The sequence below is a fragment of the Balaenoptera musculus genome, chromosome 14 (genome assembly GCF_009873245.2).
Source record: "Balaenoptera musculus isolate JJ_BM4_2016_0621 chromosome 14, mBalMus1.pri.v3, whole genome shotgun sequence".
NCBI lineage: Eukaryota > Metazoa > Chordata > Mammalia > Artiodactyla > Balaenopteridae > Balaenoptera > Balaenoptera musculus.
The window spans coordinates 90193695-90216134 of NC_045798.1; the positions used below are offsets into that span (position 1 = coordinate 90193695).

Consider the following 22440-nt stretch of genomic DNA (forward strand, 5'->3'; position numbering starts at 1 on the left):
GCCCACCCAGTGAATACCTCTTACCTCCCTGCTGTTCATCTGATAATTCTGTGGCAAGGGAGTTGAAATGCACCTTTCTCTGTTAGCTTCGTGCGTTTGCGTAAAGTGTATTCCTCGCTCCGCAATCTCCGCATCCGGGTGGTTTGTGCGCTTCCCCACCACCGAGTCCCACCCTACCTTGCACTCGGCGGCCTGTGGCTGAACCCAGCTCGCCGTGGGAGAACGGCGGGGGACGTGACCCAGTCGCCCCGCCCACGCGCCAGCTGGCCCTGCCCCTGCACACACGTCATCACGTCCCGTCCCCGCTCCTCAGTTACGTCATCAGGCTCCGCTCCCCACCACGTGTCGTCTGGCCCCGCCCACAGGCGTCCCGCCGTTCCCCGTCCTTCACGTCACCCGGCCCCGCCTACTACCCCACCCACGCCGTGTCTAGCCACCCCTCCCTCACGCGTCGTCCCGCCTGTCCCCGGCCCTAGCGGCACGTCGCTCCGTCCCGCCGCTTCACGTCCCGCTACCTGTCCTCCAGATGCTGCCTCGTCCTCTCGTCCCACCCATAGTCTCCCGGCGACTTCGCAAGTCGCCTCGCCCCACGTCGCTCCAAGCCGCCTCACGTCGTTCCGTTTGCACGTTTTCCCGCCCCACGTTTCCCCGCCCCACGTCTCACCGCCAACGTCACCCCGCCTCGCGTCACCCGGTCGGCCGTCGCTCGGCGGACATGTGGGCGGCTCTCGGCGGGGCCGGGGGGCTCCAGGTGGGGCTCCTTCTGGGCGGCGCTCGAGGCCTGCACAGCTCGCCGGTCTCCTGCGGCAAGAACCTACTCAAGAAATTTGCTTCGAAAACCAAGTACTATTCCCCGCGTGGGGGCGGGGGCGCCGGGGACGGTGGCCCGGGATGGGGGCTCCGCGGGCGGGGGCTCGGCGGGGCGGGGGGCTCGGCGGGCGGGGGGCTCGGCGGGGCGGGGGCTCGGCGGGGCTTGGGGCTCGGCGGGCGGGGGGGGCTCGGCGGGGCGGGGGGCCCGGCGGCCGGGGGCTCGGCGGGGCGGGGGAGTCCCCGGGAGGGGGTCTCCGCGGGACTGGGGGCTTCGCGGGCGGGGGGGGGACGCGGGGCGGGGGGCTCGGCGGGCGGGGCGGTCGGCGGGGCGGGAAGCTCCGCGGGCGGGGGCGGGGGCTCCGCAGGGGGGTCCACCCCCAGCGCGTTGGCCTGGCGCCCGAGCTCCCAGCCGGGTCAGTAAGCGCAGCCTCTGCCTGTTAGGTTAATGGTTGTTGAAAGCTCAACAGGGAGCGCACCTCTCACAGTTAACGTTTTTCCCACCCAGCCTTTTTTCTGTTCTTTTGCACATCTGTGATGGTAAAGTTTTAAGTCTCCTAAAAGCTAGCAGTGCATCATGAATTTATGAAGCAAAGTGATGTATACATTTACAGTCCATCCTGGGTCCGAGGTTCCAATCCTCGGATTCAACCAACCTCGGATTGAAAATGTTCCGAAGAAATTCCAGAAAGTTCTAAAACACAAAACCTGAACTTGCCTTGCTGGCAACTATTGGCGTAGCATTAAGTAACCTAGAGATGATTTAATGCATCCGGGGGGATGTGCGGAGGTTACGTGCAGATACAGCGCGTGGAGCATCCTCCAATGTTGGTATCTTTGGGGTCTTGGGACCAGTTCCCCACAGGTACTGAAGGATGGTGATTCTTGTTACTAGAAGCGTGTTTCGGGAGAGTAGTTGGCATCACATAAAGAGAAGAGGAAGAATTTCCTTTCCATGTTAGTGCTTTCTCTGTGGGCTTAATGTGAGGAATAAAGAAAGCTTGTCAGGGTAGGTTTTTTATGATGAGAGATAAGTATAATAAAATAGGTTGATTTCATATCATTTAAATTCAATTGTAGATATGTATATATGTGTGTTTTTGTTTTAATACACTTTTTTAAAAGTTTAAGGATTACAGAAAAATTGGCGAGGATGAGTAGAGTTCCCATATAAGCACACTCAGTTTCCCTTCTATTAACTTCTTATATTAGTGTGGCACATTTGTTACAATTGATGAACCAGCATTGATACGTTATTATTAACTAAAGGCCATGCTTTATTCACGTTTCCTTAGTTTTTCCCTAACGTCTTTTTTCTGTTCCTGTATCCCATCCAGGGACCGCATTACATTTAGTCGTCATCTTTTTAGGCTCCTCTTGACTGTGGCAGTTTCTCAAACTGTCCCTGTTTTGATGACCTCGACAGCTTGAAGAGTACTGGTTAGATATTTTGTAGGATGCCCTTTTGTTGGGATTGGCGTGATGTTTTTCTCTTGAGTATACTAGGGTTTGGTTTAGGGGAGGAAGACCACAGATGTAAAGTGCCATTTTCATCACATCCTATGAACACATGCATGCTCTCAGCATGGTGTACCACTGTTGATGTTGGTCTTGATGACCGACTGAGGTCATTTGTGTCTGTCAGGTTTATCCACTGTAAAGTTACCGCCCAGCCCCCCAATTCCATACTGTCTTCTTTGGGGGGAAGTCACCGTACGCAGCTCACACCTTAGGAGTGGGGAATTATTCGAAATTCATGAATTATTCGAAATTTTGCAGGGGAGATGTGTCTCTTTTTCTCCATTTATTAACTCATCAGGATGGACTCACGGGTTATAATCCAGTACTACTTAATTTTGCTCAAGTTGTTCCAGCTTTGACCATTGGGAGCTCTTTCAGGTGGTTCCTATATCCCTTTGACACACCCCGTTGTAACGGGGTTTTGAAGTAGTTTTTAAATTAGAAAACTTTTTTTTTTTTTAAGCACTTCCTTACTTTCTGGCACCACAGGATGCCTCGGCCCTAGAATCAGCCATTTCTCCAAGGAGCTCTGGTTCCTTTATTGGAAACAGGCATCAGAAACCATGATCTGAGAGCTTAGTATGTTCACTGCTACTGGGGTGTCTGTCTTTTAGACCCTTCCAGCTGACAAAGCAAAAAAAAATATGTGTTTATGTTAATCCCTGTGTCTGTGCTTATCTAGAAACGTTTCTGCGTGTCACCACCTGTAGCTGTAATAAGTGAAACTGGAGTCTGTACTGATGTCCAGCCCGAATCCACTAGCACACGGATCATTCTCACTTCCTTCCCTTGCTTGTCCGCAGCAGCGAGGAGCCTGGATCCCCCCATCTGCCGTCTGTTTACTTAGCTGTTCAGTCCCAGTGGATGTGTGGCGGTATCAGTTGTTAAGCCTCCCCCGGGAAAGAGCTTTATTCAGTAGAGGACAGTGCTCATGTGCAGTTTGGAAGGTGTGTGTTTAAGGTCCTCGTTCTCTACCTTTGGGACTAGAGGTAGACTTTAGGTAAAAGTTACGAGCTTGAACTGAAACTGTCATCTGTCTCTCCCCACAACCCGTGCTGCTGTCCATTGGGTATCTAAATCTTTTAGGCCCCTAGTAACCTAATTTCTATGTCCAGGGCTAGCCCCTTAGAAACAGTTACGGTGTTAGCTTTTGTAACTGTTTCTTATTTGATTGCCATCAGTATCTAGCATAGTTCTTATCTTCTCCCCATAGGAAGAAGTTTTGGTATGAAGGTCCTTCCCTGGTCTCTCACTTGGTAAGTATAGAGTCGTAGCGACGAGCCACTTGAGAATCTCGGTGGGTGTGAGGCTCCAAAGGTCGGCAGCTCTCCAGCCCTTCCGTTTCAGTACTGGAGGGGACGGCGTCTGTGGAGGTGGGACCAGATACACTGGAACCACGGAATTTTTACCTTTAAAAAAAAATTACACTAGGGGACGTCCTGGCAGTCCAGTGGTTAAGGCCCCGCACTTAGGCTGCAGGGGGCGTGGGTTCGATCCCTGATTGGGGCACTAAGATCCCACGTGCCGCACCGTGCGGCCAGAGAAGAAAGAAAACAAAATTTACGGGACGTCGTATCTGTTATCAAATTCTAATATGGTAATGTCCATTCAGTGTGTGTGTGTGTGTGTGTATAACACAGATAATGTGTAGATACACAGGCATACCTTGTTTTATTGCATTTCCCAGATACCGTGTTTTTTACAAATAGAAGCTTTATGGCAACCCTGCATTAGCAGGTGATGTTAGCATTTTTTTAGCAATATTTTTAATTAAGGTATGTATATTGTTTTTAGACATATTGCTATTGCACACTTAATAGACTACAGTATAGTGTAAACATAACTTTTATATGCACTGAGAAACCAAAAAATTCGTATGACTCACTTTATTGTGATATTTGCTTTATTGCGATGGTCTGGAATGAACCTGCAGTATCTCTGAAATATACCTGTACTGTGAGAGTTTATGTAATGGTGCTCGATAGAAAAAAATACACTGTATATACTAGAAACCACCGAATTGTACTTTTTAAGAGGGAGAATTTTATGCTATGTGGATTATATTTCAATAAAAATTTTTTTGGAAAAAAATATATGCTTGGCAGTGCTCTTGATCTTTAAGGGATGGTAGGTAAAATCTAGAAGGGTCCTGGTCTGTAAAATAAACTGTATCTTCATGAAAACTAAGATGGCCAAGAATGACCTTTATCGTCAGTTAGTACAAGTTTATGTACAGTTGTAACGTTGCCTGTGTGTCTGCCTTTCTTCTTAACGGAGACTCACAAGCCGTCTCAGTGGGCATCCCTGACCAAGAGCACCTCCAAGAGAGCCAGGAGGGAAGACCACGTGCGCCTGAGGGCCCTGAATGGCCTCCTCTACAAAGCGCTGACTGAGTTGCTGTGCACCCCGCAAGTGAGCCAGGAGCTCTGTGACTTGAACGTGGAGCTCTCCAAGGTAGGCCTCGGGGCCAACGAGGGACTGCGGGCCTCGCGCCTCTGTCATCGCCTGACAGTTAAAAAAGGCGGAAGGGATGCTCAGTGTGGCCGTCTGGGTATTAAGGAGAGGAAGGTGCTTGTGGGGTGCAAAAGCAGGTGTCTCGCTGTGCACGGGGTGTGTGGGGGGGGATCTTTGCCCAAACAGCACCGAGGGTGCTCAGAGCCCAGTAAGTGATGAAATGGGGCGTCTGAAGGTCTGGGGGTCAGATGAGTGGTGGATGAGCTGCCTTTATCTTGGTGTAAAGACCCGGGAGGTGGCTCCTGCCGTCTGTGCCCTCTGAGCGGAGCGCGTCCAGCCCAAGGGAAAGGAGGAGGAGCGGTAGCAGAGCTGAGGCACTTCTGTGCGTGGGGCTGAGGCTGGGGTCAGCTCAGGGCAGGTGCAGCTTCCGCCTTGCCCAGCGCTGCGCTTGGGGCACCAGCCCTGACGGCCGGTGCCTGAGGCCAGGACTGCCCGAGAGTTAGTGCTGCTCCCCTGACGCCCTCTGCCTCCAAGGGCCCCGGTGAGCTGAGAGTAACTGGGGCTGGGCTCAGGTCTCTCTGACTGCAGACTTCTCCGCCTGCCGCGTGTTCTGGAGGACGACCGTCTCTGAGGCTCGGAACGCAAGCATGGAGGCCGTGCTACGGAGGAGCGCTGGGCCCATGAGGTGAGGCCTCTCCTCGGCCCTGCCTTCCCGCTGGTCTTGATCACTGTTTCCTCTCCTCGGCCCTGCCTTCCCGCCGGCTTTGGTCACTGTTTCCTCTCCTCGGCCCTGCCTTCCCGCGGGTCTTGGTCACTGTTTCCTCTCCTCGGCCCTGCCTTCCCACGGGTCTTGGTCACTGTTTCCTGTCCTCGGCCCTGCCTTCCCGCGGGTCTTGGTCACTGTTTCCTCTCCTCGGCCCTGCCTTCCCGCCGGCTTTGGTCACTGTTTCCTCTCCTCGGCCCTGCCTTCCCGCGGGTCTTGGTCACTGTTTCCTCTCCTCGGCCCTGCCTTCCTGCTGGCTTTGGTCACTGTTTCCTCTCCTCGGCCCTGCCTTCCTGCTGGCTTTGGTCACTGTTTCCTCTCCTCGGCCCTGCCTTCCCGCGGGTCTTGGTCACTGTTTCCTCTCCTCGGCCCTGCCTTCCCACGGGTCTTGGTCACTGTTTCCTCTCCTCGGCCCTGCCTTCCCACGGGTCTTGGTCACTGTTTCCTCTCCTCGGCCCTGCCTTCCCGCGGGTCTTGGTCACTGTTTCCTCTCCTCGGCCCTGCCTTCCCGCCGGCTTTGGTCACTGTTTCCTCTCCTTGGCCCTGCCTTCCCGCGGGTCTTGGTCACTGTTTCCTCTCCTCGGCCCTGCCTTCCCGCTGGTTTTGGTCACTGTTTTTGCTTTTAAGGAACATTGGGGAAGCATTTTCTTGAATTTCAGAGCGGAACTTACGCCTTCATATAGGCCACAATCTAGGTCAGCAATTCTCGAAGTGGGATCCCGGGTCCCCAGGGACCCCGAGCTCCTTTGTAGGGGGAGGTTGATGAAGTGAGAGTTTTTTCACAATGAGGTGTGGTTTTCCATTCTCACCGTGTTGACGTTTTGTACTGAAGCCATGGGGGTAAAACGGCTGGCCCAGATGTCCCGGTGGTCATCGCAGCGTCGGCACGTGCTTGTGGTCGTGCCCTGCCAGCTTTATTTAAGGATATCCGTGATGCATGTCTCAACCCTTTGGCACGTCTTTTTAGTATCTGTGGTGGGAAGTGTGCAAGAAGCTCTGATGGTTGTCTCGGAAAAACACTGCAGTTGCTGATTGTGACCCAAAATAGACACTTCACTTGAAGGAACAAGTGAACCAATTATGGTTATTCAGATGTGGGTATAGGACAGACATTTTCTCCAAAGTGAGCAAAGTGAACCTGTCACTTCAGGGGCACAACTGACCATATTTGTTGCCAGTGGTAAAATGTAAGCTTTCAGTGAAAATCAGAATTTTAGAAAACTTGTATCCACCACTTTGAGTTTGATAGCTTCATGGTACGTAAGACCCTTTTGATGAGATTGGAGGTGACGTATTGTAAAATACATCATCATTCTGAAAATCTGTGTGACTTGGTGAACCAGTCTTTTCTAAAAGACCAAGGCATGGGGTTACAAAATCACACACGGGGAGAGATCAATTCAAAGGGCAAGAGGGCCAATGGATTTTAATGTACAGAGAATGCTGTTCATTGATCTGGTTTCAGATTCCACATTGCAATCTTTAATAAACTGCTATTTGTTGAGTTTTTGTGTAGCATCAAAGAAGATCTACACTTTTCTGAAAGGCTGTTTGTATACTCTTTCCTTTTCAGTTACAGATCTGTGTGAGGCCAGATTTTCTTCTATTTTAAACAAGATAACAGAACAGATTGAATACAGATACATTGATGAGAATCCAGCTGTTCCATTATGCTAGGTATTAAAGGAATTTGCAACTACATAAGCAATGCCACTCTTCTCATTAACTTCTTTTAAAATATAGTAGTTATTTTAAATGAGTTAATAAATACATATTTTTACACTTTTCAGCTTTCATTTCTAGTTTGGTATGTATTGGTAGATGTAACCCACATAAACAAAAGGTCTTTGGCCTCCTCAGTAATTTTTAAGAGTATAAAGGGGGTCCTGAGACCAAGGATTTTGAGAACCGCTGAGCTGGGTGAGAGTAAAGAAGCTACTCAGTTTTCTCCTCAGTCTTAAAGATGCAGAGACCTGGCCGAGCAGCCCTCAGGACTGGAGTTCCTGCTGTTTTCTGATTAGTTTTTAGGTAACAGAAAATTCAGTTGAACAGAATGTCCCTTTTCCCAACTCTTTTGATCACCAAGTTTTAGTGTAAAGGTATTCCCATAACTGCGTCACTGAGCAGATGTGCTGTGTGTCACAGCAGTGTTTTCACTGGATACTTGTCACCCCTGGATCTGCATGTATTGCATGACTGGGTAATACGAAGATCGTTTCTGTGTCTGACGTCCGGGAAGCACAGGCCGGCAGCCACACTTCTGCGGCGCTGTTGCCTGTGAGTGTCGGTCGGATGGAGGGACGAAGCACTGGCAGGTTGTTGGTGCCCAAACCACAGAGCCCAGGCCACAGTGATGCCCAGGAACGTCCCAGGTTCACGTCAGACTATTTATAAGGATCTCAGAAGTTGCACTTAGAGAATTAAAAACAATCGTGATCATGCATTTTGTATCCCTGTTGAAATGTGGCAGTTGGCTAAGGAAGACTTTTCATCTTTGAAGAATGTGATAAGCAAAACTCATGCCTCGCGGCTTCCCTGGTGGCCCAGTGGTTGAGAATCTGCCTGCCAATTCAGGGGACACGGGTTCGAGCCCTGGTCTGGGAAGATCCCACATGCCGTGGAGCAGCTAAGCCCGTGCGCCACAACTACTGAACCTGCCCTCTAGAGCCCGCGAGCCACAACTACTGAGCCTGTGTGCCACAAGTGCTGAAGCCCGTGCACCTAGAGCCCGTGCTCCGCAACAAGAGAAACCACCGCAGTGAGAAGCCTGCACACCGCAACGAAGAGTAGGCCCCATTCGCCGCAACTAGAGAAAGCCCGTGCATAGCAATGAAGACCCAACGCAGCCAAATAATAAAATAAATGTATTAATTAATTAATTTTTAAAAAAATCATGCCTCACCTCTTTGTGAGATGACATTTTCTGTTTCTTGCACTGTCACCCCTCCACCAAGTGTCACCTGTGACTGCACAAATCTCTTTCTCCAGGCACCTTTTGATGTCCCAGCAGACCCTGAGGAACATGCCGCCAATAGTGTTTGTTCAGGACAAAAAAAATGCAGCTGTAGTGGAGGTAAGGCTTTTTACATAATTACCTTTTTAGGATGTAAACTTTTATATAGGTAAGATTTTAAATTTAATTTTTAAATATTCAGAAGATAACGTATACAGTTTTTAAAAGGTAATAGAAGGGTACAGATGAAAAGTAAGGCACCTGTGCCCTTGTTCTCAGCCCTGTTCCCCAGAGGTAACCACTTTGTATGGCTTTAATGTTTTAATGCTTGTCGGTATAGCCCTAACTAGTAAAGCAGATCCCTCTCTCTCTCAGTTTACAAACTTGAAGCAGTCAGAGCTGCCCTCCTGTGCTTACCTCCTTCTCTCACTTCCCTAGATTTCAGTCTGTCTATAGTTGCTTTACACTGTTAAGGCTGACACATGTCCTGTCCTGTAACTGTAATTGTTTCATAATTATTTTCTTTGTTTTAGGTATAGGTTAATTATAAAGGTTAAAAACCTGCTAAAACATACATACGTTTTAATCTGGGTGGTGGTTACTTTGTGGTTATTAAGGTATGTTATACCTTTAAAAAGTTTACCGAAGAAAACAGTAGCATTTACGGGATTATGATTAGGTGCCTGTTACTCACTGTAGGACCAGGTAGTATTTAGATCCACAGAGGGGGAAAAAAAATCTAAGTGTACATTGTTGTCTTTTGTTGTTCATGATACAAGCGATACTGAAAACATTATGTGGGTAATAACCTTGATAGATGTGTGATTTCCTAGCTAGAAAGGGGAACAGGAGTGAAGTTGCAGTGCTGCTTACAGCTCAAGTCATGGGTGTGCTGTGCAGATACTCAGCAGGAGTCCCGGGCACGTCGGGTGGGGCTGGTGGGAGGACCCGCCTGTCTCAGAGGATGAGCCCTCTGCTGACTCGTCCCTCTCTCTGTGGAGGAAGAATTCAGAGCTGCAAGGTCCTACCTGGCTGTGTGGGTTCCTTTCCAGAAAAAGTCACTGGAGGGAGGGAGGTGCATGTGCGCTTAGGCGTTCCCTTATTTCAGAGGCTGTGCTGATGGGCGTTTGCATTGGACACCTCTAGCGTCCGTCCTGCCCCATGTGCTCCGGGGAAGTGGCCACGGGTTGGACACGTGCCGCGCGGTGATGGTGGGTCCTGCACGTGCCCCGAGCTCAGCTGTTGACCTGGGGGCCAAGGGACGGCCAGGCCTCGGCAGGCGCCTCAGAGTTCTGCAGTGTCTGCCTCACTAGTGAGGAGTGAAGGCTGGACCAGAGGGGTTTCTGATTTGGGTAGGTGATCATTTGAGGGCATGGTCCTAGCTTCCCCTGGCGTAAGTCAGGGCAGTGTTTTTCAAACACTGTGTATGTTTTTAATAGATTTAAAGTCAGCCGTTGATAAAGCACTTGGCTAGAGACAGAAATTTGAAATTGGGAGTCCTGGACGAAACTTTGAGTCTTCTATCAGTCAGTTTATTTCTGTCTTATATTGGTTGCACCAAAAATCACAGGTAGCTGCAACTGCTAACATGTTACCAGATTCAGCAGCTTACTTTGCATTCTCAGGATAGTCTTCAGGTCACTGGTCTGGACGTTTGAAAGAGGACTAGTAATAAGCTCTGTCTAAACTGAACCCTGAGTAATTCAGCAATATTGATGGTACTGCCAATAAACACACGCAGAGGTACTCGTCAGGAGAGCAAGAATGAAAAGCAGATTCCAGCGCACACCCCTCCGTGAGGGCTTTCCTTACAGGGGTGAGGGTGCGAGCGCCGAGGGGGGAGGCCTGGCGGGAGGGCGGCGCACAGCGCCCCGGTGGAGACCGGCCGTCCCCGCGGAAGCTGAGTCTGTGACCCTCAAGGCCCCCCTCCCCCCGCAGTACCCACGGACACGGCCGGGAATGTTGGCACAGGGTCTCTCGCGAGTGCAGTTAGCAGAATGGACGGACGTGCTCTGGAACGGTCACCTGACCCACCTCCCACCGGACGTGAGCCAAGGAAAGGCCATGCTCTGAGTGCTTCTGTTCATAAAACGTGCAGGAAAAGCCTGACTAACCTTTGGTGATGGAAGTAAAAGTAGTGGCTGTCACGGGGAGGGGAGTGAGCAGGAGGGGCCTGAAGGAAGCTTCTGGGGTTCGTCTTCTGAGTGTCGCGGGGGTGTCCACGGGTGGGTTCAGTTTGTGGAATGTCACTGAGCTACACTTAATGATTTGTGTACCTTTCCCATAGATGTTACACTTCAGTCAAGAGGTTTTTAAAATGTTGATTTTTATTGTAACTATAGAGGGAAAAACTTCTTTTATCTGAATTTTTAAGGGAAATACATAAACTCTGACACCAGTATTGTGGTACACGCACACTCGTCTCCCCGCTGACCGTCAGGCTTCCGAGAGCAGGTGTCGGGCAGCCGGCGCCCACTGCGCAGGGTCTGGCCCGCACCATCTGAGCCCAGAGCTCCCCTTCCACACGAGGAGTTAGCCCGGTGGCCTGTGTTAACGTGTTAGAATTTGAGGTTGTGTTTGGGTTTGGTCCTTTGTTAATAACATAAGCTTTACCGAGGCTTAATTTATGTCGAGATGTGCCTCCTTTGACAAACGCATACCTTTGTGTCATCGCGGGCCCTGCTCACCCCGGTCAGCCCTCCCCTACCACCCGTCTGATTTCAGTCACTATAGGTTCCTTTTGCCTGGTGAGATTTCTGTAATTTCACGTGACTAGAATCGGGATGTTGTCTTTTGCATCTGGCTTTGCTCAGCGCAGTGTTTTTGAGATCCATCCATGTTGGTTCATGTGTAAGTAGTTCCTTTTTTATTGGCAAGCAGCACCCAGTGTACAACTGTACTGCAGTTTACTTACCCAGTCACTGTTTGATAGACATTTGTCTTTTTTCCCAGTCCTTGGCTATAAAGAGTGAAGCACTGTGAACATTTGTGTACAGACTTTTGTGGATGTGTGTTTTGTTTCATTTAGGTCAGTTCCTAGGAGTAGCAAGTGTATGTTTAACTTTCAGAAAACTGCCAGGCCGCTTTAACCACGGCCGTGCCGTCGGCACGCCCACCGTAGCATCAGGGTTGCTGAGCCTCACATCCTCGCCAGCCCCTGGGGTTGCCATCCTGATGGCTTACACTTGCATTTTCTTTTTTTTTTTTTTTTTTTAATATTGGCTGCGCTGGGTCTCTGTTGCAGCATGCCGACTCTTCGTGGCGGGCTTCTCTCCAGTTGCAGTGTGAGGGTTTAATGCCCCGCGGCATGTGGGATCTTAGTTCCCCGACCAGGGATGGAACCCGCGTCCCCTGCGTTGGAAGGCGGATTCTTAACCACTGCGCCACCAGGGAAGCCCCCTAAACTTGCACTTTCTTGATGACTAATTATATTGAGCATCTTTTCACGTGCCTACTGGTCCTTCCTCCTTTTGTGGATCAGTTAAAGTCTCCATTTTTAATAAGGTTTGCTTATTGAGTTGTGTAGGTTCATTGTATATCTGGTACAAGTCGGTTGGCAGAAATCTTCATTGTGAATATTTTCTCCCACTTTTAACTTCGGAGGAGGCCAATTTGTCCTTGTTCTGTAGCATCGTCAGTCCTGTTCCTGGTATTTTCTGTGGACTGATTTGTCTCCAGTTCTGCTTCTTTTCACCTTTGTGGTTTGATTGGTGTGTCACCGGTTGGTGGTGATGCTTTAGTGCCTGTGTATGACAGGGCCCGGTCATGGACCGGGCTCGCCTGGGCTTGCATTGAAGCAGGAGGTCGGGTCTCAGTGCACGGCCCCAGTAGGACGACCTGGCGGCAGTCAGAACAGACGCGTGAAGGTGGAGACGCCCTCGACGGGCCCTGCCGAGGAGCAGGGTTTGTCCCCAGCGTAGGCCCCTCAGCCCCGGCAGGACCGGAGCCACACGCTAGACTTTGGACACTCACGTTACCACACTGGGGGGTTCCCCCGCAAATCCTGTGGCAAAACTGAAGCATTTTATAAAACTCCGTTAGAAACCAGTAAGCGTTAGTAATTCAACTAATATTTAACTGGTTTCTTTGTAAATTTGACGAACATTTACAAGTTTTAAGTGTAGTTTTTAAAAAGCCTGAGTTCATCATCAGAGAAAGTGTGATGAAGGTAGCGGGTGTGGGCAGCGTCCCCGGAAGGGACGATGTCGGGCGGGCTCGAGGCCTGTGGCTGAGCTGGCGCTGGGCAGCGGGTGTGCACTCAGCTGGCGCCCGGCTCCAGCGCAGGCAGTGGCGTGGCTCGAGAGTCACCCTCTGTCTGTTCCTTTTCAGGTTGATCGGTTACTGGCAATTGCTGATTTTGGACCCCCGGATGAAGAAGACTTTGTGCAAGACGACCCCAGGTGATGCGTGGGGGCACGTGTTTGGATCCGCGCAGGCGCCCAGGTGTGGCCTCGCTGGTGCCCACGGCAGCTGCACCTCCTGCCTGTCCCCAGCCAGGTGTCGAGGGGCGGCGGGCCCTGCTCTGTGCCCTCGGGTCTTGCCCTGGGGCCCAGCCCGGTGTCGGCGTGCAGCGGGTGAACTACCCAGCAGCTGGGCGAGGCTGTCAGGAGGGCCTTGGGGGTCCACACAGACGTGCTGGGGCCTGGACTCAGTGCTGGCAGGAGTGGTTCTCCACTCCCTTGGCGCACTGCTGCCTGGCAGGCCCTGTGCTCGCACTGAGGGAGCATCGGGGAACAGTAAACATCAGGGCGGGCCTCTGAGGAGGTGGCGTGAGGATTCGGGGGTCGGGGGGGCCCGCTCCGGGTGAGGGAGCAGCTGCACCGCGTGTCTGGCCTGTGTGCCATAGACCGACTGGGCCAGCATCACAGGGGCGCCGGCAGGGCCTCGGGGTGGGGGCCCCCAGCCTGCCTGCCGCACTCGGGCCCCTGAGCTAGAGCAGAGGCCCCGGGCGGCAGGGAGTCCCCGGGTTCCGGATCAGCAGTGAGGGGGCGTGGGGAGAGGCAGGTCGGGAGCCCTTCCAGATCAGAGAGTTCGGGTTAGAGGCGTGATGTGGCCAGAATTGGGCTTTGCGAGGACGGCTCTGGTTTTGCTCTCAGGGTAGACTCTTCTCTTTTGGTCCGTCAGGTAACCTGAGCGACGGATCTGAAGACCCCTCCCCCGCCCCGCCCCCCAATAATCTGTTTAACTAGCCTAGTGCCCTAGCCATGTTTAAGTGGGGAAAAAATGGAAACGCATTTAATGTCAGCATACAATGGCTGCACCAGAAGTATGCTGGCCTGAGGCACGCACGGGCCCCAGGAATGCTGGCCGAGGGGTTCTGGACTGGAGAACGCCAGGCCAAACCCCACTTCTGTCCAGTTTCCACAGTTTCCCTTAGACAGGTGTTAGGACAGTGCGTAAGCAAATGGCTGTAGGAAGTATTGTGCATGGTGTGAATTTCTTCTTCTCCCCTCCAGCGACCCCGAGGCCCTGGACACTGCATCGCCGTGTGATACCCTGGGCCCTGCTGCACCCTCGAGTCTGTGTGGGATCGACCACGAGGCTCTCAACAAGCAGATCCTGGAGTACAAGAGGAGGAGAGAGAAAGGGCGTGGGAGCGTGGGCCCAGCGTGGCTGGAGCACACGACTGAGCTGATGAGGAAGAGGAAGGCCAAGCCCCGCGTGGACGACGACCTCTCTCCCAAGGGCTGCCTGTGGGAGACGGGGAGTGACGAGCCCCTGGACGACGGGGCCCTTCCCGAGGAGCACGGCCCGGGGTACGCATGGGGGCTCCAGGGGCAGAGCGGGAACCAGAGGCAGAGAGAAAGGATCGCGGATCCTGACCCGCGCCCGTGAGCACACGGAGACCCGCGCTGCTGGTGCCCCCGGGACGCCCTTGTGCAGGTGCACGCTGAGCTGTGCGGGTGTCATCCCTGAGCCCTTCCGACCTGTTGCTGTGCTGCAGTGAGAGGAGGGCGAGGCTGTGGAATCTCCTAGGTCCACGGCGTACGGTCCGCCCTCCGTATTTGGGGTTCCAGGCTTGCATGTTTGCTTGCTCGCTGGAGTTTCTCCACGGCCCCCAGATCCACGCTTGTGGCACTTTCGTGGTCGTTCTTGGACACGCGAAGACCAGTGGGATGCACACGTGGCCTTGTGGTCGCACGAGGCACTGCTCCGTCTGCTTTGTTCATCTCGGGCTGTGAACAGCCGCCCTCTCTGATCGGGTTAGCGCCACGTTAGTGCCTTCTGACAGAGATTTCACTCATGGTGCCTACGTGCAAGAGGCCGTGATGTGTCTCCTAGAAAAAGCACGTGTTAGATGAGCCTCGTTAGGAAATAAATAAATCATTTAATTCTGACACAGAAACGTTGTCCTGGGCTTGGGGCATCTCCATTTCCCAATTAGCATCGACCTTGAAACAGTGAAAATGATAAAGTTCAGATGATTGGAGAAAGGCACACTATTAAGCTAAAGCAAGGAAACCTGTAACGTGGCTTTTCAGGGAGTGTAATTTCCCTTCTTGTAAACTGTTTCGGGAAGGAAAGCATTGCCTTGCCTCCGCAACAGTGGCAAGCCCCAAATGCCACTTTCCCTGTCGGGATCTGGGACCAGGTGCGGTGCCCCGGCAGGGATATGGCACCAAGAAGCTCCGTCTTTGCCGGGACAGTGGCCCCCACTGAAGGGACAGCATCACGGGACGCCCCTGTGGATGCTCCAGGCACGTTGCTGCGTGAGTGGTGCTTGTGTGGTCCTGCCCTGGAAGGGTGCATGTAGCCTGCGTGTGGGCTGTTTCCATCAGGAGGGTGGGGTGCTCACACAGCCTCTTCTGACCAGAGAAGAAGTGTCCAGAGGGAGGATTGACCTGTGTTAAAATGTACACGGGATGTGTCCTGATCAGGTGTGATAAGATGACAGACTTGGAAACTGCTGCCTTGAAAGAAGAGTTCTGGACGCACAGCTCCCGAGAGGAGGGGTGCACCACGCTGCACGGGGCCCACGAGAAGCACCAGGGTGTCAGCAGGCCGAGGGTGAGGAGGAAGCGTGGCCGAACCCGTCTCGTGGCTCCTGGAAGAAGGAATGGGCGAGGTAGGGTGAGCAGGTCTGGGCAGGCCTGGGGTTGGATAGCTTGAGTCATTTCAGCAGGCTCTGGGCTCCAGGGGTGGCCTCCCGTTGTCCACTCCCTGGCCCTGGGGTGACCTGGGGCAGAGGAGACCCTGGCCTGGGAGGGTCGGAGCTGGGAGGACTCCGGCTTGGTAGGTTTGCGTATGAGTGGCGTGCTCACAGGTGTCCCCTGCCACCCCTAGGAGTTAGCCAGCTTGGGAAGGGGTCTCTTCCCAGCCCACAAGGCCCCCAAGATGTCGAAACATTACAGAAAATAAAAACCGTGGTTAATACCCGACAGCACTGAGCAGTCTTCTCCACTGACTGCGTCTGGGTCTCCACTGACTGCGTCTGGGTCTCCACTGCAGAAAGTGCCCAGATATCAAATCGCGAGGGGCAAGCATGGTGGCAGGCGCCAGTCAGCAAAAGGCGATCAGTGCCCCAGCCCTGTGTGTGCAAGAAGCCGGGACCGTAGGAGAGGCTGGTGCACGATGCCGCTTGCCCTTCTTCCCGCCTGTGCCCCAGCCTAAGTTCTCTATGAAGTTAAACGGCAGGAACAAGGGTTTTTTGCTCAGACCAGGATTTTTTGGTTTTGCTCCGTACTCTTACAGGAAGGAGTTACAGTGGTTTGTAAGGGTGCAAGAGGGGCCAGGAATCAGACAGACGGTGTAGAAGGAAGGAGCCTGGAGCGTGACCCTGGATGTCCCCACGGCCTGGAGTGGCGACGCCGGGGTGGCTGATTCCCGACAGCTCTGCATCCGCCTCAGGCGCTCACCCCAAGTGCAGATGCCGTCTAATAGCTGCAGGCACGCTGCACGTTTGATGTGAAAAGAGACAAAACTGAGTACGGGACGCACCCAGTCCACCTTTCGTTTCATTCAAAGGGCGTAGAACTTTGCTTCCTCAAAGCACGTGGAAGGAGCTCCCAGGCTGCTGGACACGTGGAGCTGGGGAGTGGCCGCTCAGATGGGGGAGCTCCTTGCCCTTCCTGGTCCCCCGCCCTGTGCACCTCTTCCGTCTGGCTCTTCCCGGGTTACATCCTTTCGTAGTAAACCAGTGACCTGCAGGTGGAGCTTATTAGCAACTTAAACTTACTGAAGACAGAACAAAGGGACTGACGATGGATATCTTAGAAAGGGCCGTCTGAGCAGCCAAAGAACAAAGCTGAAAATGACCGAATATTGTAAAACTTGTAAAAACACCCAACAGGAAAGAAGAATTGACAGTCTTCCAGGGGAGCACTGCCCATGAAAGACAGTTACTTTTAGTCTTGAAAAACTTCATGTTCTTCAAAAGGGTTTTTGTACCTTGAGTTTTCCTCTGATGTCTTGGCCTTCCAAGTCCTATCAGTAAAGTTCAGAATACCTAAAATTTTTTTACGGCATCTTCTGTTCAAGAGTTTGTGATACGTATAGTTTTGTTTTCTGGGTTTTTTTTTAATAAAAAGAGTAAGTACTTTTCATCATATGTTTTAAAAAAGCATATTCAAGTCATCACCATCAGAACTGACGTATCTAAGCTCTAGAGTAAAAGATGAGGAAAGCCTAAGCAAGTGAACTGCCCCATCGTTTACCTGCCTGTGGGTTCAACACCAGCCTGTTCAGAGGTGTGGACACCCCTATCCGAAGGTCGCATTTCAGAATTTGCTCAACACTTAATTGAAGGTTATCAAAGCTATGTAAAATGGAACACTGGAAAGAATAATGCATCATGTGACAAAATAGAGCTCAAATTTGCCTTTCAGCAGTTCGAGATGAAGAACCAAAATCTACCAGATGAAATTTGACAGGAATACACATAAACTCCTATGTTTGAGATTTAAAATGTTAATTCTTAAACTACAGGGTTGTGGGTTAGGTGAAAAGGGTCTGGTGGTCTCACTGTGCGAGTTCTGGCTGAGCTGAGGCGGGTGCGCTGCGGCCTGGCCGGGGCTGGCCGTCACTCTGGCATCTGACACTGTGGAGCCGAGTTCAAACAGGACTTCGATGGTAGGGGACGATGCCCTGGGAAGGGTTGGGTAAGCCTGCTGTGAGACACGCAGGGGAAGCTGCAGGGTTATTCCGTGGTAGAGGGGAGCCGAGGCCAAGACGGGCAGCAGCTGCCGAGGAGGAGGCCTGAGCTCCCAGCCTGGGGCACCTGCAGGTCCGCTTTGAATCTGCATGTTTACCTTGAGATGTTACTTCTGTTAGAAGCAAAGGCTCCTTGCTAAGTGTTTGACTCACACTGACCCCTCTTTTCCCCAGCCCCCCCACTTGTCACCCCCCTGCAGGAGCGCTTCTCTCCAGGACCCCTCAGCACAAGAGGCCACTCAAGCCACAGCCCCGTGGACAGAGTCCACACGTGCGCACGGCCTCCGCTCCCGGGGCCTCGCTGCGCTTGCTCCCGCGGCTGCATCAGGGCTCGCGCCCTTCCCGCTGCTCCCGCCTCTCCTGGTGAGGAGCCCACACTCCCGTAACCCAGTCCCCAAGGCCCTGAAACGTGAGCGTCAGCCTCTCGGGCAGAGCCACGGTCCTCGAGACCTGCTAGGCAAGACTGAAGCACGTGTCGATCTGCCAGCAGTGGAGTGCTGTTCAGGCTTGCCCCAAGGTCGAGGGCAGACGTTCTCGCCGCTCAGAGGAAGGAGAAGACACACAGCAAACGCAGGAGGGGCTTTGAGGCGCTTTCTCACCCTGTGCCTGAGAAAAGCAGAGAAGAAACAGACGCGGAGCCAAAAAATGAGACAGACATTGGTCACTTGGATCACTGGAAAAAATCAGGGTTTGAGGGTGAGTGGGAGAAGCAGAAAGAAGACAAGACACAGATTCTCTGCATACAAGGAGGACGGAGCCCCGGGTCCCCCAGGTCCGACTGAGGCGGGAGTGGCAATGTGCTGCAGAGGAGGGCGTTTCAGCCATTTGGCTCTTAAACCTGTCGCCCTGGGTTCAGTACTCGGATCTGACACTTGGTGGCTGAGTGGCCTCTGCTCCGTTTTCTCCGTGGTCGGGATACTGGTGGCATCTGCCTCACAGGTCACTGGGAGGACTGCGTGGGTGGCACGTGTGGCAGCACCTAGCAGAGCCTGGCACGTGGCACATGGTATGTGCTCCACCAGTCCCAGTTCTCGATGCTGCCTTCCTAGGGCTGTGGTTTCAGCGACAAGTAAAGGGATTGAGGGGGGTGCTTGGTTCCGCCATGTCCGTTGGTGGAGATGCACACAGCCTACCTCGTGGGCACGTGCAGCGCAGCACCGTAGGTGCCCCTGGCTGGAGCTGGCTGGGCCTCTGCAGGGTGGGCCCACAGACGTGACGGAATTGTACACGTGGCCAGGTTTTCATGTCCATGGGACGAGAAGATGAAAGGAGGAGATCAAAGTCTGCCTGTTAGAAGTGAAATTCGTTGATCAGAATCCAGAGCACTAAGGATACACCTGAAGCGTCTTATTTATGCAAACATCTCTGCAACCCCAAAATAAATCCTTTTGGGAAAGCAGAAGCACAAACAGCCTTCTCTCTCAGGTTTTGTCTTTGGAACATGAGTGCCCCTGTGTGGCTCTTCTGCATTAATTTGAATACCGTCCAGCACTAGACTTGAATAAAACCCGAACAGGAAGCTGAATGTTGACAAGTTCTTTTCATTCTGGAAAGTGAAGCTTAGTGTGATTCTTAGGTGTGGACTCCTTATAACCGCCTATGTTGAGATTCCCAAGCTGCAGCCACAAGTCCACCCGGTTAAGCCCTCAGCTGGTCATGGGGTCTCAGGAGCCCCCCTCGGAGGAGATGGGACTCAGACATCCAGGATAGACAGTATGGAGGAGATGAAAAGAGGCAACAGAGCATCACACAGTCCAAGGCCAGTGGTCAACAAAGACCCATCAGGTCCCGTTAAGGACTTCTCTGTTTCGTTTCCAAGCCTCCCTCCCCAGCGTGGCTCGTTTGCAGGCCTCAAGCCCCACGTGCTCGGATACATTGCCTTGTCTTTCTGGATGCCTCCTGGGCGTTTCTGATGCTCCTGTCCTGCTAGGCCGAGACCAGAACTCACACTCATGCCCTCAGAGGCCGAAGAGATGACATCTCAGTTCTGCATGAAAATTCACGGCGCTGCAGTAGCATTCACATTGAAGAAACGACGTGTCATCTACTGCTTGCATTGGGAGGAACCCCTGCTTTGCAGCGGTAACAGCACCAAACTGGCCAAGTCTAGCAAGATGGCAGCAGAATTCCAGCTTTCCTAGATCTTGGGGCGCCTTCGCTTTTTAATCCCCCCCTCCAACACACACACTCTCAGTGCAGTGTCTTAGTGCAAGAGTCTTGGTAGCCTTCCCTGCTACTGGGCCTTGGTTTCTGAAACTGAATCTTGGTGCGACGAGTGTTGGAGGCGGGGTGGAGGGAATTGTGCTTCTTTCCCTTCTAGAACAGGAACTATGCAGATTGGCGCATCTTCCAGATTTTGGCCATGCAGGGTGTCAGGAGTGATTCTCTGTTCCCCAGGTGCAGAGGGCAGATGGGAGGTACTGTCACATTCCCCTGGGGATGGGTGCACCGGGTGCCCAAGGACTCACCTCTAGAAACATCCAAGCAGCAGCTTCTTTCCCTGAGAAAACTTAAGCTCTGTCTAACCAGGCACTTCGCTGGACATGCTGTGTGGGAAGCAGTTCTGACTCGGCCTTTCAACGTGTCCCTTTACCCTCCGTGAAGTGCACACAGGTAATCAGACCAGTGTTAAGAGAACTCCTTTCCCTTCACAGCTCTGAGGAATCTTTGGTGGAAGACGGATGTGGGACGTCTCATTGTGCCACGTAATCCAAGATGACATGCAGTCACTATACAACTACTGCTGAGATCAGAATCCAAGTGTTCCTGGTAAATGTGGACACAATCTAATTTACATCTATTTTTTAAAAATAGGTTTTCAGTAACTGAAGGAAAAAAATGTAGCCTACCATATTTCGTTTAGCTCTGGGTAACGGTTCCCAGTTTTACAGAATGCAGGTCCCTGCAACACTGTTCTCTGTACGTATTTTCAAATTCACTTATGCATAGCGCCTCTCAACGTGGAGCATGACATTACTAGATATAGCTTGTTAAAGTAAGCTGTTCTGGGAAGAATGTGTATAGAAGGAACTCTCAAATGTCCAGTAAAGCCTCTTCACTCAGCCCCAAACATAAAATTCCCCTCTGTGCCTCCACTGCATGCAGATGGCTCATGCACTGGCTTTGGAGAAGTGCTTGATGCAGGTTCTGCAAAAATTAGTGAAATGCAATGGGGAGAGATGCCCCTGCAGCTGGCAAACAGTCAGTGTGGGGCGGGGGCTGGTGGGCGGGTGCTGAGCCGCGTCAGAAGAGCAGCCAGCCGTGTTCGTACCGTGACCAGCATGGTGGTGGCACCTGTGTTGCGTGGCTGGTCCTTCCATGTGGATAAGTGGGATTCCCGACGTCAGTCCCTGCTCAGCCCCGACTTGCAACTTGGCTTGCGGGCTGGATGGCTGCGTCACACAGGGTTGATCAAGGAGCCCCATCTGGCTCCCATGCTCAACTACTGGAACTTCAAAGCAGGTTTCATCAGAGATAAATTAATCTTGGTCACAAAGCCAAGAATGATTGTGTATGAGTGTATTTTAGTGACCAGACGAGGAAAAGCGGAGAAAGAACCATTGAGAAATGACCAAAGACTCATTGCAAAATCTTGCCTGAATTCTATCTGTGTAACTCTTAGAGGCTGGCAGTGTAGTACATATAACAGAGCACTGTACCCTAACTTTCCCCCCCCCCAAAAATGAAGAGGCAGGAACACTTCCTACCTTATTCTAGAAGGCCAGTGTAACCCCAATACCAAAGCCACACAAAGACACTACAAAGTAAGAAAAGTAAAGACCAATATCCCTTATGAACATTGCTGTAAAAATCCTCAACAAAATACTAGCAAACAGGTTTCAGCAACATGTTGAAAGGATTAGGGCTTCCCTGGTGGCGCAGTGGTTAAGAATCCGCCTGCCAGTGCAGGGGATGGGTTCGAGCCCTGGTCCGGGAAGATACCACATGCCGCAGAGCAACTAAGCCCATGTGCCACAACTACTGAGCCTGCATTCTAGAGCCCACTATCCACAACTACTTAGCCTGTGTGCCACAACTACAGATGCCCATGTGCCTAGAGACCGTGCTCCGCAACGAGAGAAGCCACCGCAATGAGAAGCCTGTGCACTGCAACCAAGAGTAGGCCCCGCTCGCCGCAACGAGAGAAAAAGCCCGCGTGCAGCAATGAAGACCCAACTCAGCCGAAAGTAAATAAATTAAAAAAAAAAAACTGGCCTTAAAAATAAAAAAGGATTATACACCACGACCAAGTGGGATATATTCCTGGAATGCAAAGTTCAACACAGGAAAGTCAATGTTACGTGCCACATCAACAAAATGATAGGAAAAACCACATGATCATCTCAAATCATGCAGGTAAAAATGAGACACCCTTTCATGAAAAAACACTCAACAAAATAGGAATAGGAGGAGACCTTAATATTTATAATAAAATCTGTATATGAGAAACCCACAGCAAACATAATAATGGTGAAAGACTGAAAGCTTTTCCTCTAAGGTCAGGAACAAGACAAAGATGTGTGCCTGCTTTCACCATTTCTATTCAACATAGTACTGAAAGTTCCAGCCAGAGCAATTAGGTAAGAAAAAGAAAAGGCCTCAAATTAGGAAAAAGTAAACTGATCTGTTTGCAGATGAATGGTCTTATGTGTAGAATATTGTAAAGATACCACATACACACAAAAAGCTGTTAGATCTAATAAATGAATTCTACAAAGTAGCAGGATTAAAAGTCAACACACAAAAAGCAGTTGCATTTCTATACATGAGGAATGAATTATCTGAAAACATT

The 22440-nt window shown here is 51.7% G+C and overlaps 2 protein-coding genes across 3 annotated transcripts; both read left to right on the top strand.

Annotated features, from left to right (window-relative positions):
- The first annotated feature begins 511 nt into the window (after positions 1-511).
- Positions 512-14836, top strand: RBFA (ribosome binding factor A). Its single transcript, XM_036874889.1, has 7 exons — positions 512-843; positions 3542-3584; positions 4606-4782; positions 5355-5467; positions 8534-8618; positions 12828-12898; positions 13955-14836. The coding sequence occupies exons 1-7, from the start codon at positions 527-529 to the stop codon at positions 14331-14333; spliced, it is 1185 nt and encodes a 394-aa protein (XP_036730784.1). The 5' UTR covers positions 512-526; the 3' UTR covers positions 14334-14836.
- Positions 14837-14966: 130 nt separating this feature from the next.
- LOC118906926 lies at positions 14967-20854 on the top strand. Of its 2 annotated transcripts, none has more exons than XM_036874887.1 (2): positions 14967-15569; positions 17823-20854. In XM_036874887.1, exons 1-2 carry the CDS (start codon positions 15351-15353, stop codon positions 18912-18914), a joined length of 1311 nt encoding a protein of 436 aa, XP_036730782.1. In that variant the 5' UTR covers positions 14967-15350; the 3' UTR covers positions 18915-20854. The 2 variants fall into 2 exon arrangements, with proteins under 2 accessions (XP_036730782.1, XP_036730783.1); XM_036874888.1 differs by having other exon boundaries at positions 14967-15564.
- The last annotated feature ends 1586 nt before the right edge of the window (positions 20855-22440 follow it).